Source organism: Cyprinus carpio, chromosome B15 (assembly GCF_018340385.1).
Source record: "Cyprinus carpio isolate SPL01 chromosome B15, ASM1834038v1, whole genome shotgun sequence".
Lineage (NCBI taxonomy): Eukaryota > Metazoa > Chordata > Actinopteri > Cypriniformes > Cyprinidae > Cyprinus > Cyprinus carpio.
In genome coordinates, this window is record NC_056611.1 from 12,893,652 (window position 1) to 12,912,648 (window position 18,997).

The following is an 18,997-nucleotide window of genomic DNA, read 5'->3' on the forward strand; positions in this document are numbered from 1 at the left end:
CTCCGCACACATGCACACTTTTTTTCTAGGCTAACATTAGATTGAGCTGCCATGTAAAGTTGCTACTACATACATATTTCAGATGACAGGCCATATTTGAGGTCGATGAATGTTAGGTGAGCATATGGGTGCCCTGCCCAATGTACTATATTACCACATAGACCAGCCGTTAACGATTTGTCCGTCACGGACTGCGTGATTTCACCACTTCATGTGGATTTTTTTTTCTGCGACTAATCGACTAATAAAATTTTGGTAATATGCATATAAACAGCCTTTTAATTAGCAGAATAATCATGGCTGATAGTAAGACATGCAAACATAAAAGAAAATCAAACTGGATGCGAGAACAGCTATATATAAAGGATATAATCAAACATTTGGAGTTGGGTTAACCTCCAAACCAAACCAATTAGAAAATTTTTTTCTAAAATGTTTATATTCCGAGGTAGATTGCTGGCAACAGCCATTTTAGGATATTTCAGATTTGGTCTTAGTGATTTAGGAGTCCTCTTCACTACTCCTAACGTTTCACAGATTTAGGAGCTAATTTTATTGCTCAAACACTTTGTGAAATACTCTTATAGCAAAAATTTAGGAGTCCTAAATTTAGGACTGACACGCCCACTATTTATAAGATTTTCTCCTAAATCGGCAGGTTAGAAGCTACTTTTAGCCTTAAAATGTTTTGTGAATACGGGCCCTGACCCCTTATGACTGATTTTGTGGTCCAGGGTCACATATGTGTAAAAGCGCCCCCTACTGTATAAATACAGTTGTTAAAAGTACTATTAATTTATTAGGTTTAAAATCTTTTAAGTGGAAAAAAAAACTTCTATGGTACTCAACGTGTCAAATAGGCTGAATATAGTGTATTTGCATCATAATTTCAAGACTCAGTTTCATAAGATAGTTATGAGTTTGTTTCAGGAGATCTCATAATGTAGTGCAGCATATGCTACATTGAGCTGGTGACCCTGTAGATGGCGTGACAACACCCACTCGTGTATCTGGAGTTGAGCTGCCCACTCAAAAACCAAACTAGCATCTTTAATTCACTTTAATAACCAAATAAGCCTCTAAAAATCGCACCTGAGGTCAATAGACTGTGAATATCACATAGCCTAGTGTAAAAGAGCATTAACCCTCCTGTGTATTACAATGATGAATGTTGTGTTGAGATGAGCCTATAGAGGTGCAGTAACAGGAGTATTATCATGCATGAAACAACAACATCAACATCAGCTCATATTAGTTTGTTAAAACAAACAGACTGAAGAAGAGAAGCCTATGAACTCTAGAGAAGCACCTACACATCATTACAAACACTGCTTTTAAAGTTAGATGCCTACATTTGAGTTTGAAGGGTTGAGTTTGATCAGAATTACTTTTAGCTTTTAAACCAAAAGAGGAAAAACTGCTGAAATGAGTTACTTGTTTGCATGTTGTATCTCATGTGCTTTTCTATTTATTATACTTATTTTTCATGACATACAATTCTTATCTCTGTCATGTTTATTTGTTTACTCACGTTTGTCATAAATTATAAATATTGTAGAATACCTCACTTCATTTTAAATGCATTAAATTGCAAATTCATTATTACAAATGTAATTACAAATATATTTAAAATACATGAAATAACAGTTTCAATAAATATAATCCATAAATGCCTCTCATTACATTCAGTAGTGCACTTTAACCAATTAAGAAATTACATATAATGATTAAGTCCATATATTTCCACCAACAGTATTTCAGCGTTACAAAAATTTAATTCAGTTTCTGTTATGCATGATTAAGTTGGTTGTAAGTCATTTCAACTGAAATTATATTAAACCTACTTTAAAAAAAAATCAAGTTGAATTTCATATAAATCAAAAAACTGTTCAACTTATTTTGATGAGTTACAGGAATGTAAAAACATACGTTGCCATTGCTTACTTATAATATAATTTTTACAGTGTACTTATATTAGCCAAAAAAGCACTCCCTTATTGCATTTAATTAATTTTAAATTCTAATACATTTTAATTAAACTGCAATTAAGATGCAATTAAGTGTTCTGTAATAAGTTGGCTACTCTTTTTAAAAGTGTACTTTATTTTCACACGGGCCACCATCTGAATTTTTTACGAGAAAAAAACTCATGTCAAGTTGATTATCATAAATAATAACTAAAATCATAAATATTGTAGAAAACCTTGTTTGCTACTCCATTTATTTGAAATGATCTTTATATCATAATGCATTTTGTACTGACTTTCTTAAGGACTTAATGTATTAGAATTCATGTAGCGTGAATGGACAGTCAAGGTGATTATCTGCTAATTAATATTCATGAGCTTAGCCTTTCCTATACGGTGACATCACAACTAGCCCACTCTACGGGGCTATTTATACAACACCTTTTTAAACTAAAAATGGAAAACCGTTCACTTACACGAGAACTGCGTTTTGAATAGTGTTGATTCTGTATATGTACGTTTTCACAAACACCAAGGAAAAACTCCACTGACACACACACACAAACACACACAATGCAGCGATGTTTACACTCACCTCCCTCAAACTCTGTTTGACAGTTCCCCGAGTTCTCGTTCAAGCTCTCCTCCTCATTGATGATGATGTTCTCGATGTCCTTCATCGTCAGGTGGTCCCGGAAGGCATGAAAAAGGATGTGTTTCAGCTCCTCCAGTGTTATCCGCTGCATGTCAAACTACAAAGACAAATAACACAGGAGTATCTCGACCAAACTCAAACTCTTCAAAAAGCCCTTTATGTTTCTATCAAAGGATATTTCACCTCAATTTTTTACATTTAATGTTAATTATTTCAGCTTTATACCTTGCATTTGTTTGGCTTTCAAATCCCACATTAAAATGAATTTTGCAGTTAAGTGCTTAGATATGAAAACAGCACAGAAAAAAATCAATACAGTCTTTGTAATTGAGGAGAAAAAGTGCATTGATCAGTCTGAACACTTTCACATGGCATTTGATAAACGGACGTAACAATTAACTGCAAGAAATTCAAAGGACATCTGAGGAAAACTGTCATGGGGTCTGTAACTCATGATCAGTATAGAAAGTTGATTTTTATAACTCGTATCCAGAGGGCGTTTATGAGCTCCATCCCTTTAATTACCCAGGCAACATTAGCCCAGAGATCGATTTTTCAAGAGGATGTACATGAAACTGTGGCGCACTAGCTTAATGCCTTATTTGCAAAGCTGTCAGGTTAGAGAACAAACAGTCATTAGGAACCGCAATACAGTCGGCTACATATTAATACACCACTAAATCATTCAGCCTTCCCTTACAAAACAGTGCAGTAATGGTAATACTTTGGTAACTTTACTCATGTAATCATATACCATATATAGTCATCTAATTACCACAGCAGATGTCCAAAAACACATTATTATGATATTCCTAGTAAATGTTTTAAATAAGTAAAATGTATAGTTTAAATATAACTTCACTTTTCATTGAAACATTGATAAGCACAATGATAAAATACAGAATGGAAAGCTCTGACTTTGTGACAGGAAGCTCACAGTACACTTCTGTGGCTCTGGAGAAATACACTTGACAGGATGTGCTGCCATTGCAGCTCACGAGGAGAGACAGCAGGATATTGCAATAGCTGGCAAGCTAATAGATCTGACAAGCCATTAAGTATTACAGTCTCAGTATGCTCACCTCTACAGTAACTTGTCATTTTACTCCACTTTAGCAAGTCAGTAAGAATGAGAGCAAAACACTACTGCATGTATGATGCAGTAAACACTTCAGAACAGGCCTATGAATCATTTTATAGACTACTTATGTTTAAATAACTAGTGGAATGACAAAGTGCAGTAAATGGTAAAACTATTTGTGCTACAAATCAGTGTGTTTATGATTAAGATAACACATTAAAATAATATGATAACAAATACCAGTTTGCAATTATTAAGCTGCATAACAGACATGTTTTTGTACAGTTACAAAATGTTGTACATTTACATTAAGTCATTTAGCAGACACTTCCAGACGAGGACAATAGTAGAAATCAAACATGTAGGTTATATATTATGTAGTATGTAGAATAGAAAAATAATGGAGATCACTAGTGTTAGATGGTAAAATAAAATAAAGTATATATTATATTATAATATTTTATTATAAATAAATATATATTATAGGCTAGATAGCATATATCTAACAGTGCACTTCTGCAATATGCTGCATGATTTCTGAATACACATTCATGCCCAGAAACAAACAGTACAGGGTACAGTAAGTAATGTTTCATTTTTAAAACCAATAACAATGAACTTACAAAGTTTGGATTCCTGATCAAAAAATAGGGTAAATGATCTAATAGAAAGGGAAAGTCATCTAGGGACTCTCATGCAAACCAGCCCTTTAGCATCCAGACAGTAAAGTTTGGAAGCTTCCAGCCTTTCCAGAGAGAAAGAGTGGGCACTAGCTGCATTGATGTAACCTTCGGACAACCCACAGCCACAGAGACGGAGTCGCCCGAGGGCATCAGATCCATCTGTTTCCACTGGAGGCCACGAGAGTGGGCAGTAGAGCAGCTCATTAAGAGCCCTCGTGTTAGATAACAAATCCCATTTTCTTTTCTTTCAAACACTCTTTCTTTGCTGTAAGTATTTTTATATATATCAGTAATGGTGGCCGGAATGACCTTCAAGCTTGACTGTCTGTGCAGAAGACAGGGGTAATCTTTGTTGGGATGGGGTGTGTGTGTGTGTGTGTGTGTGACACCTGATGACTTAGAGGTCACCTAAGACCTTTGTTTTAAAGTAAGAAAAGACACATGCAGGTTAAGAGAACCATCCACATCTTGGCAATAGTATGAAAACCAGAGTTAGATAGAATAATAGATGGAATGGTTGAATGATACATGGATAGATAGAACAACAGATCGACAGAGAGATGGATGGATAAGGTGATGTTGTGTCCTGTGGTGGGACGGGTATTGGCCTGCATTGAGTTTTCCCTATATACCAGCGCAAGCGTATCGACAGCCTCTGTTCATCCCAAACATCAGGCCACTTAACAGCAATTAGTAACACATTAATGGAATCTCCCTGCTGCTGCGGGAAACTGACAGCTGCGGTCATTGATCCAGTGCTCTAGCACCACTACAACAACACATACTGCTGCCTCGCTATAAAGATGGACAAGATGAAGAGAATAGGAGTATCTGAACTGAGGAGAGAAAGGAAGTACATAGAGATAAAAGAGATGTGGATGAAAGAATCAGAATGTGTTTTAATGTTTGATACTGACATTAAAGTAAAAGTCATGCTCTTCAACTCTTTATCCAGCATGAAAATATATACAGAGTTTAGACAAAATAATGTGAACACTCATTATTATTGGTGTTAATATAATTTTTGTAGGCTACAGTGAAAAAACAAATTCCTTTTATGTTATCTATGCTCTCTAGATTGTATGGTATGCTCAAGTGGTATAAATAGAAACTGCCTATGTTAATCATTTTTATGATATATCGGTTGTTCTTGTTGCTTTTGTGCAATAGATGAATAACAATTTATACTTTTTTAGATATTTTATGTTTAGATATTTCTATTTTGCAGGAGTCCCGCAAATCATTTTATTCTCCCGTATCCTGCACACACACACGAGTCTCTATCCACCTGCACCCGCACTCGCCCATCAAGTGTTGTCCCGCGCCAAACTCTGTTGCATTGGGTCCCGAGGTAGTCTCGCAGGAGTGCAAGTCTCTACTCGGAAGATGCCTGTTATAATCGAGGCTCTGGACTCTGAGCATAACTTGTTATTGCACTTTGTTCATATAGTAGTACTTTTAAATAGAAGTGCGCAATACAATACTTTTAAATGAATTATTGTATTTATGTGCATAATGCGATTAATTGTGATATAAAAATTCTAATCGTTGCCCAGCACTAGTTTTTATAGACAACGTTAAACTGAAGCCGAAAAGATTAAATGTTGTATGAATCGATTCTTGTATTAAAGCCAAATGGTGATAAAACACCAACAATTCTTCTGTAATACTCTGTAGATCATACATTTGGACTCACTGTCCAGCACTGTGCCCTTGTCTGACAGCCGTTTCATTTCCACCCACTTCAGGGGAATGTCAGTAAAATAATATGACGCTCGCATTCTCAAGCCCAAGGGAGTTTTTGAGCACATAATAAAGAGCGGGATACTTTATGTCCAGCCTGTAACCTGGTTTTTATCCATCCCACTGAGACTGTCAACATTTCAGCTTTAGCACCACACACACTTGTCCATGAAAGTCACATGCCGGATGTCCTCTTTGAGACACAGTGACACAAGAAAAACTATGATTCATCATTCCTCAAATGAGTATCAGTGCATCTTCAGACTTTGTTTTGCATTTTCAACATTTTTGTCCTTGTAATGAAAGTCAGTGGGGTCCAAAACAACTTTGACTGTGGGAACAAAAAAAAAAAAACATTAAAAATAGATTCATTAATTGATTGATCAACAGAATCATTATCAGTAGAAAGTAATTCATACCATTCAGTAATTCATCGTAAACTTTTAATCCTTTCATTTTTTTCCTTTAAGTTAGCATTAAAAGACGCTTTTTTTTCAAAATGGCTCTTTTATTCAGTATATTCTATAAATGTCAGTACTTTAAGTGCATGAAAATAAACTGATGACTCTGCAAGATAGTTATCCATGAGGCATTGTACATGCATAATGTACCCAGGTATATTTATAGCAGAGAGCCACTTTAATCTGAGGGAACAAGTCTTGAAAGTAGCTATAGATACAAAAGGGTTATGATATGCCAAGAGAGATTAGATCATCCTTGTTGTTGAAACAACAGCTTGGCAAACAGTATAGATCTCTCAGCAGTCTGACCTTGTTAGAAGCGCGATCGCTTTGGTTATTTAGATTTCTATGAATCGAATCCCATTGATTATTAAAGCTAACAGACTTCATATGTTCAAAAGCATACAGTTTGTGCACCGGCAACACTTTGTGGACCGGTGGATGGGTTACTGGCCATGCCTCAGGCTGGTTGACAACAAATAATGTGACCCCATTGGATGTGTAAACTGTTCCGCCTACGGCAGCCATTAGTCAAGACCTCTCCCAGAATCCCTGCTTCAGCCTGAAGCTCCGGTTCTGCTGGAAATTGACTGGACAGATGGTTTGTGTCAATGGTGGAAAAGATGACAAAAACATCACATTTAAATTCTCCTGATGTATTAATCAAGGTTTTTAGGATATCCTCTAGTTCTCTAGAGTTCTCTCTTTTTACTGTCAGATATCTTAAGTCTTATGCTGCTGCCCATGAGTCCGTGCTGACCAGAATGCAAATGACCGTGACCTTTCTGTGGTATTATTGTCTGAAATGAGGAACAAAATGCAGGAGGCAGAAAATTTCTATAGCATACATACTAGCGGCTTCATAAAGGACCATAGACTGGAGTAACTGACTCATCATCTCCTCATTGAGTTTCTTTATGTCTGCTGTCAGTGGGACCATAATGAAGAGGAAAAGCTTTATGTCACAAAAGCAATACAAGCCAGTTATAAGGCATATCAAGGCTCTAAACCGCTGTTTCATTGTGCTGTGCAACTATTCAGAAGGTTATGAGCCGTAGAAGGCCTTTCAAAATGGAAACCTGCATAAAAGCAAAATCATAAATGAGATCTCTTTAACATCTCAATTGCTTCTCCTATAGAAATGAGATAAAGAGAAAGCAAATTGAGGATATTAAGTGTTCTGCTTTTCTAGCATTAAAAACGTGCTCAGATACACCAAAATACCTGGAATCAAAATATGAAATTTTTTTATCAAATATCTCCAAAACTGCTATCCACATTCATCTTATAGCATATTTATTATATTTGGTTCCCTAAAGATTTGTTCTATTAACTTATGTACTTCGGTTCAAAATGTGTGTATAATGTACTTTAAATACATGACAGTTTCTCCAGCATGCTAAAGATGACTGGTTATATTTATATTTCTGGTGTAACAAAATATATTTGTTAATAATTTCCCAAGCGTATTCTTGCCAAAAATGGTGATTGCATTAAAAATTCCATTATTTAATTATCTAACTCAATCATCCATTTTACTTTAATGTTATATAGAGTTTTAGCTTTAATTTCTAGCAACAATTTTTATTTATTTGTCTTATTAAATTATCTACTTTGCTAATATTGTTAGCTTTAATCATAAACAGAGGGTAAATATTGTCTAAAAGTTGTATTTTATTGTATTGGTCTACACTGGTATTTTTTAAAGCAAACATTTGAGATACATTTGATAATTAAAACAAAACAGAGCTTCATTACATTTTGTGAGCTATGAAACAGACAGAAATAATTATATATTTGCAATACATTCAAGTGAAAGCTTCTAAATAAATAAAAAATATAAAGTTTTCTTTAAAAATAAATAATTTGAAAACCTCACAATGAAAATTAAACTATATTATACTATTTTTCTGCAAAGTTGAAGGGGTCCCGGACAAGGGGATCATCATATAATGGATCCTTGTCCTTGTCGTCTTAAATAAACCAGACAGAGATGTCCACAAAGTGTCACAAACAAATACTGTAAGCAGATGAAAACAGTATGTAACTGTCACTTCTCTTGTTTTCCAACCAAATCATTTGGTGGAGAACTACAAACGGATTCAGGACTCAGAACGTCTTTCCAGCAGCAGAGAAGCATTTGTCAGAGCACCAACATCGTCCCATTTCATATCTGAAATTAAAATGAGCTCCACAGAAACGCCAGTGTCCCTTTGACACACTGCTTTAATATGCACACCCTCCTGCACGCAATAAAGAGCAAATAAATTGCACCAGTACAATACACAATTTATAGATAAACACTTGCCGGCTGTCCACCTCTTGTGTTCTGAACAGCATTTCAAAAAGAATGAACTATGTGATAAACAAAAGAAGGACCTGAATTAGGCTCGATTATTTCTTCTATGTTCTGACATGACATGAAAATTCATCAGCTGCACAACATTAAAATAATATTTCATCCACCAATTAAATTCTGATTTACTCCAAATCTGTGTGACTTTCTTTTTTCTTTTTTTATATTGTGAAATGTTATTGCAATTAAAAATATCTGTTTTCTATATGAACACATTTTAAAATGTAATTAATTCCTGTTATCAAAGCTGAATTTTCAGCATCATTACCCAAGTCTTCAGTGTCACATGATCCTTCAGAAATCTTTATAATATGCTGATTTGCCGCTAAAGAAACATTTATTTTTATTATGAATCTGAAAAACAGTTGTGCCGCTTAATTTTTTTCATGGAAACCATTTTTTTTAGGGATTCTTTGATGAATATATCTTAAACAGCAATATGTTTAAACAATGTTGTAACACTGAATCTTTTTAAGAAATTGTGTTTCTTCATTTCACAAATTCAGTCTGAATGATTAATTGGACTAATGTGGTTCTTGGGTACAACTTAACTCAGTGATTCACAACTGACAGCTCTCTAGAATGGAATATTTTCAGTGAATAATGAAAAAAGTTAAAAGATAAGAGACGAATTGCTTTTCATACTGGTTACATTTAGCTGAACATCTCCTTTTGTGTTCTATGAAAGAAATTCATACAGGTTTGGAACGACATGACAGAATAAATGATGACAGAATTTTCAGGTTTTTATGAATATCATGAACTCTGCAAATGAATATCACAAAAGCACTGGAACATTAATCATACAATAGCAAGTAAATCACCTAATCTGCTGAATGCCATTCCAATTTCACAGAAAAACACCTCAGTTCTCCTTACTCTGGCACACTATTCCCAGCGTTCAACATGCCCAGGCTTTGTCAAGCCTGCTGAGAATACTGAAATCTTCAAATGGGAACATTCTCCAACTTAAAGAGATAATCGTATCTAATAATAACCAATTAAAATTGTGGTTATTTCCGCCATGCGCTCTGTCCTGCTGGGGAAAGCTGTGTGTAGGTCTGTGCTTGAGCATACCTGATTATGTGTGTGTGTGTGTGTGTGTGTGTGTGTGTGTGTGTGTGTGTGTGTGTGTGTGTGTGTGTGTGTGTAATGAGTGCAGTGCTGTAATTTTCTTTGTGTGTGTGAGTGACAGCTGCCGCGCTGGGGTTGTGGAAACAGCCAGAGGTAGGAGAGGTTTGCTGATTGCAGAAGGAAAAGCTCTCAGCCCATTCTCAACACTTTCCTCCATTTCAGAGAGCGAAGGAATGAAAATGAAATTCTGAAGAGGTGACGTAGACGTATTTGAAATAAAAACAATGAGGAGAGCAAAAGAACACAGAAACAAAGAAAGAGAGAGATTGTGAAGAACGCCTCTACTGATGTTGAGCTTTTTTGGATATTCAATATCACATTTAGCATCAGACCGTAAGATTAATCAGACATTTCTGAGCGAAATTAATGCATTAGAGAAACAAAACTGCCAGGTACCATTATAGCAGCCCTGAAAGATGAACCTACTGTACTAATCCAAGAGAGCAGCATTTCTCATCATCTGTCATTATTTGCTTACCCTCATGATGTTCCAAAGCCATGTGACTTCTTTTCTTCTACATTTACATTTAGTCATTTAGCAGGCACTTTTATCCAAAGCGACTTACAAATGAGGACAATGGAAGCAATCAAAATCAACAAAAGTGCTATAACAAGTCTCAGATAGCTTAATGCAGTACACACAGCAAGGGTTTTTTAAATTATATAATGAATAAAAAGAAAAGAATAAAGCAAGCTAGTGTTAGAGGCCTTTTTTGCTTTTGTTAATTGTATAATAAATAAAAAGTAAAGAAATCGAATAGTTAGTAAATGAATAGCGTGTAAGTCTAAAAGGGGCAAGTTTTTTTTTTTGAATAGAATTAGAATAGAAAGTGCTAGAGAGGGTCAAATAAAGATGGAAGAGATGTGTTTTTAGTTGATTTGTTTTAGTTGATGTGTTTTTTGTCCATCAGTTAGTGTCTAGTCAAGTGAAAATCTGCATGTTTTAAAGAAACAAATATATCATTAAAGTGTTTAAATGGTCCATAATCCATAAGCCCATCCTCACATTGAAATCCACATTGTTTGTAACAGTTTTGGACTGTTTATGCTTGTAAATTGTGCTTGATCTCTGCATATTTCTCTCCCGATTCAGATGAGACCACGTTTTTCACTGGAGGAAGCAATAGTATGGATAGAGGACTTGTATTTTAACTGGAAGCAATGGGTTTGTTAAAATTGTCTTAATGATGGATTTGTTTTTTACAAACATGGAGTTTTTCCACTACAGAAGATGTTAATTGATGGACTGGATCAGATGTTTGGACTCTCATTCTGACGGCACCCATTCACTGCAGAAGATCCATTGGTGATAAAGTGATGTAATGCTAAATTTCTTCAAATCTTTTTCAATGAAGAAAAAAACTCATCTACATTTTGCAAGGTCTAAGGGTGAGTATACGTTCAGCAAATATTTTTATTTTTGGGTGAACTATTCCTTAAATGTCAAAAAATGTTGACAAACTTAATTTTAAGGTAAAACATGTAGCATGGACTGTTCCATATCGAAGATGCATGTTATGAGACTAAGTGGTTGTCAGTTTCCCAATAGAAAAGACACTTTATGATAAAGCCCATGCATCACACAGTCCTCAGTAAGGCACCACGAATTGATCCAAACAAAATTGTTACATAATCATTAATGACCTGCATTGACAAGTATCACATATTTCCTGGAATGTCAGTATAGTTTTTAGGCTGAGCCGAGGTGTTAGATAGTTGCCATGGAGGTTTTGATTCCAGGTCATTTCACTCCATCTAAACCCATTGAGAAACATCAAAAAGAAGAAAAGAATCATATTCACTCACTTTCTGTGCACTTTTTTCTATAATCAGCCATTCAGATGTTATGCAGACAATATCATTTGTCATACATTGCAGCCGTCGCATTACATCATCACATGAAGCGCAAAAAGACTATAGAAGCTTGCCAGTGACATTTTACATTCATATGTGGGACGTGCTTGACACAAGATTATTATAAGACCTTTCTTTTTGCAGGTAGGCAGCTCAGAAACACAATTACCCCCTTATGTCTGTTTAATTCCTAAAACACTATGAAATATGCAATATTGTAGAAGAAAAATATGTAAAACTGCTTCATGTTGACTTCAAATGTAACGTATACTAATATCACAGCCATTTACTGCACATTTCATATGCAAACATTTGGGCTCGGTAAGATTATTTAACGTTTTTGAAAGAAGTCAAGGACGCAAGAATGCATTTATTTGATTATATTGCAAATTCAAATAACTCTTTTCTATTTTAAAATATTATATATTTAAATTCAATATATATAATCTATATTTAACACTTAGTATTCAGTGACATTCATTTTTATACATGAAATTAATTTATATTTATATATATATATATTTCTATGTTAATCTCCTGCCAAATAAAAACATAACATGGCCCCAGGAATACAGAGGAAGAGGCAGCATATCAGTCTTTTGATGTAGGTACACAGTTGAGCTTTAATGTCTCAGCTAATGTTGTTCTTAAAGACTGTCACAACAAGAATATGATGTTGAGCATCATGAAGGTAAAAGACCTCCATCTGTGCACTGCCTCTGAATGCGCTGCCTTTGTTCCTAGCAAAACACTGGTGGAACCGACCTTTTAAGGGTTTGTTTAGTTAGCCAAAAGCAAATAGTACAAGAGGCAGTTATCTCTTAGTATTTTGTAGTGTATAATGCAGCACTCTGGTTATGGCAACCATTTTTCTTTTATTTGGTTAGGTTGGGTCAAACACAGGCTTTCTATAAGCTACACTTGACTGTTTTCAAAGTCAGCACTTGACAGCTAAGTATGGGTCGGATTAAGTGCTGAATCCAGCGGGCATACGGAAACACAAAGAAGCTTTCAACTCCATTTGAGTCACTGTACTGTTAAATCTCAAACTGATGATTTTGTATTGATAAAAACCAACTACAGACTTCATTACCTTCACCAGTTCACCTTTGCAATAACAATACATTTATAACAAGATATTTAAACTTTTATATGTCTTAATATATTATAAATATATATTATGAATATCACAATTTTGGAACTCAAAGATCAGTTAGTTTTCTAATCATAATTTCACAATTTAGTGAAAATAGTCATTTAAAATAATGCCATAATTTTAAATAAATTAAATAAATGTAAGGAAACTGCAGGGGGTTTGTGAGATGAAAAAAAGAATAATTAAATCATAAAAATGTAAAGCTGAAATATATTGTATTAATATAAAACAATTAAAATATATACGCCACTTAATAAAAAGATACTTGTTTACCTCTACGTCATGTGACTGACATCAGGTCACTGTAAACATGCAAACATTTTGTTAAATTATTGTCATATTAACTTTCAAGTAAATATTTTAGGTCCCAAAAACAGTTTGGGAATCACTGCTCTAATCAAAACAGGTTTTCCTCTGTCCTCAATATAGTGTCAGTCTTGTGTAAAGTCTCTTTAACCAACAAAAAACACTTCTTACTGATCTTCTGATATCATTACGGAGAGGAAATAGCAGAAAAAAAACATCAGTAGCTAATAGATTTGATGAATTCTGTCTAACTTTAAGTTAACCTCTTGTATCCTAATCCTAACAATGACTGTTCATTTTCATACCATTGTGTAAATAATCAAGTTTAAGTGGTTCAGCTAAGATCATATTTCTGAAAATTGGCTACTGAATACACCCTTTTAAATAAATACTTCACATTCACTATTACTTTGAAGTCACTTCAAACCAATTAATCACAATAGAGTTCTAATGAAAATCCATTGGTGAGCAAGTGATGCAATGCTGAATTTCTCCAAATCTGTTCCAATGAGGAAACAAACTCATGTATATCTTGGATGGCAAGAGGGTGAGTACATTTTCAGAAAATTTTCATTTTTGGGTGAACTTTTCCTTTAAGTGTCTAGATAACTTTAGGGAACACTGTAAATATTACATACCAACTTTTAAAGGTTGCCTGAGTGAGAAATGTGACACTATGATGGTGAAGACCTATCCTCCCAGATCACTCTTATGAGGCCCTTTTGAAAGCAGCATTTCAATACATCTTCTAATGTCACTTCACACCAGTGAGGCGAAGAAACAGGCTTTAGAGCCAATCATCATCTCAGCCTTGGTCAAGCCTGGAACGCTATTCATCAACATCCTTCAAGGACATCCATTCCCACTGAACCCAAACCATGGTAATATGACTGACAGGTTTATAAGATTCAGCACTGTCGGAGAATAAACCAAGCACACGTAAAACTGCACTCATGCTGCAGGACTCATTTGAGGTTACTGATATCTAACATTTCAGCATTTCATTACAGAAAAATCTTTTGTGATAATAGTTGCAATAAACAGTCACATTACAGTGAAGCAAGCGCATTTGGGCAATTAGTCACGGCTGCAAGTGTGAGAAAAGGTAAGTGTGTCATAAGTGTCAAGTTAAAATGGTGACAAGGACTGTAATCACCTGCCACCCGCTGCCTCTCCTTTCATATTTTATTCCACAGATTTTCATAATTTATTCCACCTACATGACAATCTCTATATGTATTAGATCCTGCACTGTGCAGTCTCGCCAAAAATAATGTTACATATTCGTTTTTTCTTAATGTTTTTTTAATATGTTAAGAAAAAACTTTTTTTTTCAGAACTTTTTTCAAGAGGCCACAAACTCTACATGCTTATAAATAAAAAAGGTTTTATAATTATACAGATGATAAAAGATAATTATATATATATATATATATTATATATATATATATATATATATATATATATATATATATATATATATATATATATATATATATATATATATAATTTTTTAGATTTCTTTGCATCATTACATTTCCGCCCTTAATTAAAAAAGGCCAATGCAAGGATCAGTCCATAGTGATACATTTTTAAATATGAAAATACTCAATAATATTTAATGAACTACTGATCCTGTCTGGTTTGCTTTTCAAAGCTGTTGCCATTTTAATGGAAAATCTAACACAGTATATTGAGCTAAATAAATCTCCTTAATATTTAATAGGAATCAACAAATTTGAATCAAATGCATACTCTACTTCCGACGAAAGAAAATGGCTCTATCATTTTTTCCCTTTCATTTACAAATCATGTCGTCTACTAAATAAAAGTGCCTGCAGTTACAGCTATAGATCATTTATTTTAATACTGCAGAAAAGATTAGGGTCCAGAAAGCCCCTTATTCATAAAAAAAAAGATTATTTACATTTTCTGATTATTATAACAATAAAACGTGGACGCATGACAGGGGTTTAGTGCATCAGAAAAATTGGTGGCGTTTCTCAGAAACACCCAAAGACTCTAAGCCAAGATCAGTTTCATCCTCTCTGAGGATTTCTGATCAATAAAGCATTTGAAGTGTTTTATGTATTAGCATAAAATCTTCCTGGCAGTTCCAGAGTCTACTGGAAATTAAATTAAATTAAATTAAATTAAATTAAATTAAATTAAATTAAATTAAATTAAATTAAATTAAATTAAATTAAATTAAATTAAAAATACTAAATACTGTATGTTATATTATTATTATTATTATTATTATAAAAATAATAATGATATAAATAGGGTTTTCAATCACTTAAAATCTGTACTAAAATCAAATTACGCAATATGCTATAAAGTCCCTAATTGAATATAATTCAGAAATTATTGCTCAGTAAAAATCACTGAATAAATAAAAAGTGGCTTTATATGTCAGCATATTGTCTTGTTATGTTTATATTTTATTCAGGATATCTCTATCCTTGGTTTACAGTCAAAAGCATTTTTGACAGCCCTAATATAAGCTTTAGCCTGAGCAAAATAGGACGGGGAGTGACAGATCATTTGCTAGAAACTCATTCGCTGGCGCAATAATATCAACACATGATCACATTTGAAGATTGCAGCTGGTGTGCTGCCAACAGGAATCAAACGCCTCAGTCTTTCAGACGGGACATTAGTTGTGACACACTGAGCAATTGTGTAGTTATGATTTGAAGTGGGCTTTGGGAACAGATTTTTTCACGCCTCTAAATTTCTCATAATTTCTCATTAAGTGCTCACAATGATCCTGTATTATCCTTCGGCATCTCTTCAACAAAATCCTTGTCTCATTAGCGAGACGCAGTGTGGTCTCCCGCTCCGGGGCATATTAACAAACCTGACACACGCTGGTAATTAAAAGCCAGACATAGGAATTAATTCACTAATCTGAGCTTGATTTGCACATTTCAGATTTTTGGACTTCAACTGTATGCCAGTTTAAGGGTGAGTCCTGTGTGTATCAGTTTCATCCTCTCAGATCTGTGAGGAATAAAGGATTTGAGCTCAGTCTTTCGTATCGATAGATGTCCTGGGCTTCTGAGGCTGAGTCTGCATTCATGCTTTCAAACCAAAGGTTTCGTATGCTGTTGCAAAGAGAGGTACAGAGAACAAGAAAAAAAAGTGCTTTTGGCTTTAAAGAGATAGTTCATCTGAAAATAAAAATTAATTCATCATTCACTGTCCCTTATGTTGTTCTAATGCTGTATGCTCTTCTTTTTTTTCAGAAATTGAAAGAAATGTATTAACAAGCTGTTGTAATGTTTGCCTAGAAAAAGCAGCCTATTTAAGTCAAATGTATGATGTTTTTTGTTCGCTTGGATCTATTAATGTCACTCCGACTCATCTGAAACACACACACAAAATATCATGTATGTAGCCTATCTTCTCCGAGATTAATATATCTGTTGTTTTTGTCACAACAAGAAGTTATCGTATTCACATCTGTCAACTATTAAAGTACGTCACTATTAATTATATGGTGGACCGCAAGCAGGACATTCCTTTAAATATCTCCTTTTGTGGTCAGAAAAAGAATGAAGAGTGTATGGCTATAGAACCAAACAAGGATAAATGATAATTGAATGATTCATTTTCATTTTTGGGAACTATCCCAACTTTAAGCAATGCATGTTTACCACCTTAAAAAGTGACGGTTCACCCAAAAATGTAACATAAATGTGATACATACTGTATGTATGACTCATACGCCCTCTAAAGACATATGATAGATTTGTGTGAGAAACTGACTGAAATTGAAATTATTATATTCACTGCTAATTGTCTCCTCCAGTGAGCTGTCAACAGCTTATCATTGGACCATTGAGTCAGTGAGCTGAACTTTACTCTTAAAAATAAAGATTTCTTATTCACTCTTAAGAAAAAAAGGTACAAAAGCTGTCACTGGGGCGATACCTTTTTTAAAAAGGTACACTTTTGTTCCTTTTAGGTACTAATATATAGGTACTAATATGTACCTTTAAGATGCCAGTACTGTATATACAGCCTTTAGTTACAAAAGTGAACCTTTTGAAAAGGTACCTGCTTTTGTACCTTTTTTCTGAGAGTGTTGGTAATGATGGTTCCATGAAGAAACTTTAACATCCACGGAACCCTTCCATTCCACAGAATGTTGAAGGAAAAAGTTCTAGATTATTAAATTGTGAAAAAACATGGTTCTTTTAAGATCTGTTTGCTGAAAGGTTCTTTGGGGAACCAGAAATGGTTCTTCTCTGGCATTATATGGAAGTTAAAAAAAATTTTAGAACCTTTTTTAGAGTTTTTTAGATTGTTTTCAGTTATGTTTTGATGTGATTTTTTGTTATTATTTATTCATTCTAAACTTTTTTCATTAATGTGCCAAAGTGAGGAAGGTGGATTTAATTTCAGTTTGTTCTTGATGCAGTGTTATCATATGACTTCAGAAGACTTTAATATAGCGCACACATCATATGAACTATTAATATACTTTTACAGTCTTTTTTTTCCTTAAAAGAGCTTGCCAGTGTAAGTCACCAATGCACTTTGCTTGTATGGAAAACAGAAGCTTGGAAATGATTGAGGGTGAGTAAATGATGAAAAAATATCAATTTTTGGATGAACTATTCCTGTCAAATGTAAAGTGCAACATTTGGATGGAAATTTTGGACATTTGGATGAACTGCAGCTTGTGGGCACTGTACTACAAAGCTGTTCAACTCTTACTCTCCAAATGCTTTTATTACTCTCTAAATCGTTTTATTTACACCCATTTGTTTATATAAATCTATGCTGATTTGCCTTTTTAGATGCCTTTAGCTGTAGCCTGAAAATGGCCATTAGTTGAGGAAATGTATAGTCACTGATACAAGTGAGTTTGCCTCCTAACCCTAAGGTTGTGGGTTCAAGTCTCGGGCCGGCAATACCACGACTGAGGTGCCCTTGAGCAAGGCACCGAACCCCCAACTGCTCCACGGCGCCGCAGCATAAATGGCTGCCCACTGCTCCGGGTGGTGTGTGTGTTCACTGCTGTGTGTGTGCACTTTGGATGGGTTAAATGCAGAGCACGAATTCTGAGTATGGGTCACCATACTTGGCTGTATGTCACATCACGTTGTCACGTCGTTATATGCCAGTGAACAGAAAGATTCTGCTTAGTGCAAACTTGTCAAACATCTTATTTAGATAATTATCAGATTATACTCAAAAGTATATACCATAAGTATGTTACCATTAAGTGGCAAAATATGAAATAAGTGCGTTCGCAAATCATCATGCTGGAACATGATCAGAACTTTTTCCATTTTAAATTTGCAATATTTAAACTGCATAATAATATCTAAAATTTTTGAATCTTAGAAATTTTACATTTTAAAGTATTATAATATTTTTACATTTTAAATCTGTAAAATTTAAATTGTATATATTATATATAAAATTATACAATATAAAGTATGACCCAGCTTTGACTGGAGAGCCACAGCATGAGAACGCTGAAGCGATGTAGCACTGAGAAAATAAACCTGACGCAGCAGCACGGCGGAAAATAAATACTTTAGAGCAGAGTCCTCTATGAAGTCTGGGGAATGATTCATAAAA

At 34.4% G+C, this 18,997-nt stretch overlaps 1 protein-coding gene across 2 annotated transcripts in view; it reads right to left on the reverse strand.

Moving 5' to 3' along the window:
- Positions 1-18,997, reverse strand: part of LOC109103133 (calcium-binding protein 8) — a 50,138-nt gene that overhangs the window by 8,053 nt on the left and 23,088 nt on the right. For both annotated transcript variants that reach the window (XM_042739286.1, XM_042739285.1), the window contains exon 5: positions 2,563-2,719. In XM_042739286.1, coding sequence (XP_042595220.1) covers positions 2,563-2,719 — 157 coding nt within the window. The remainder of the gene's footprint in view (positions 1-2,562; positions 2,720-18,997) is intronic.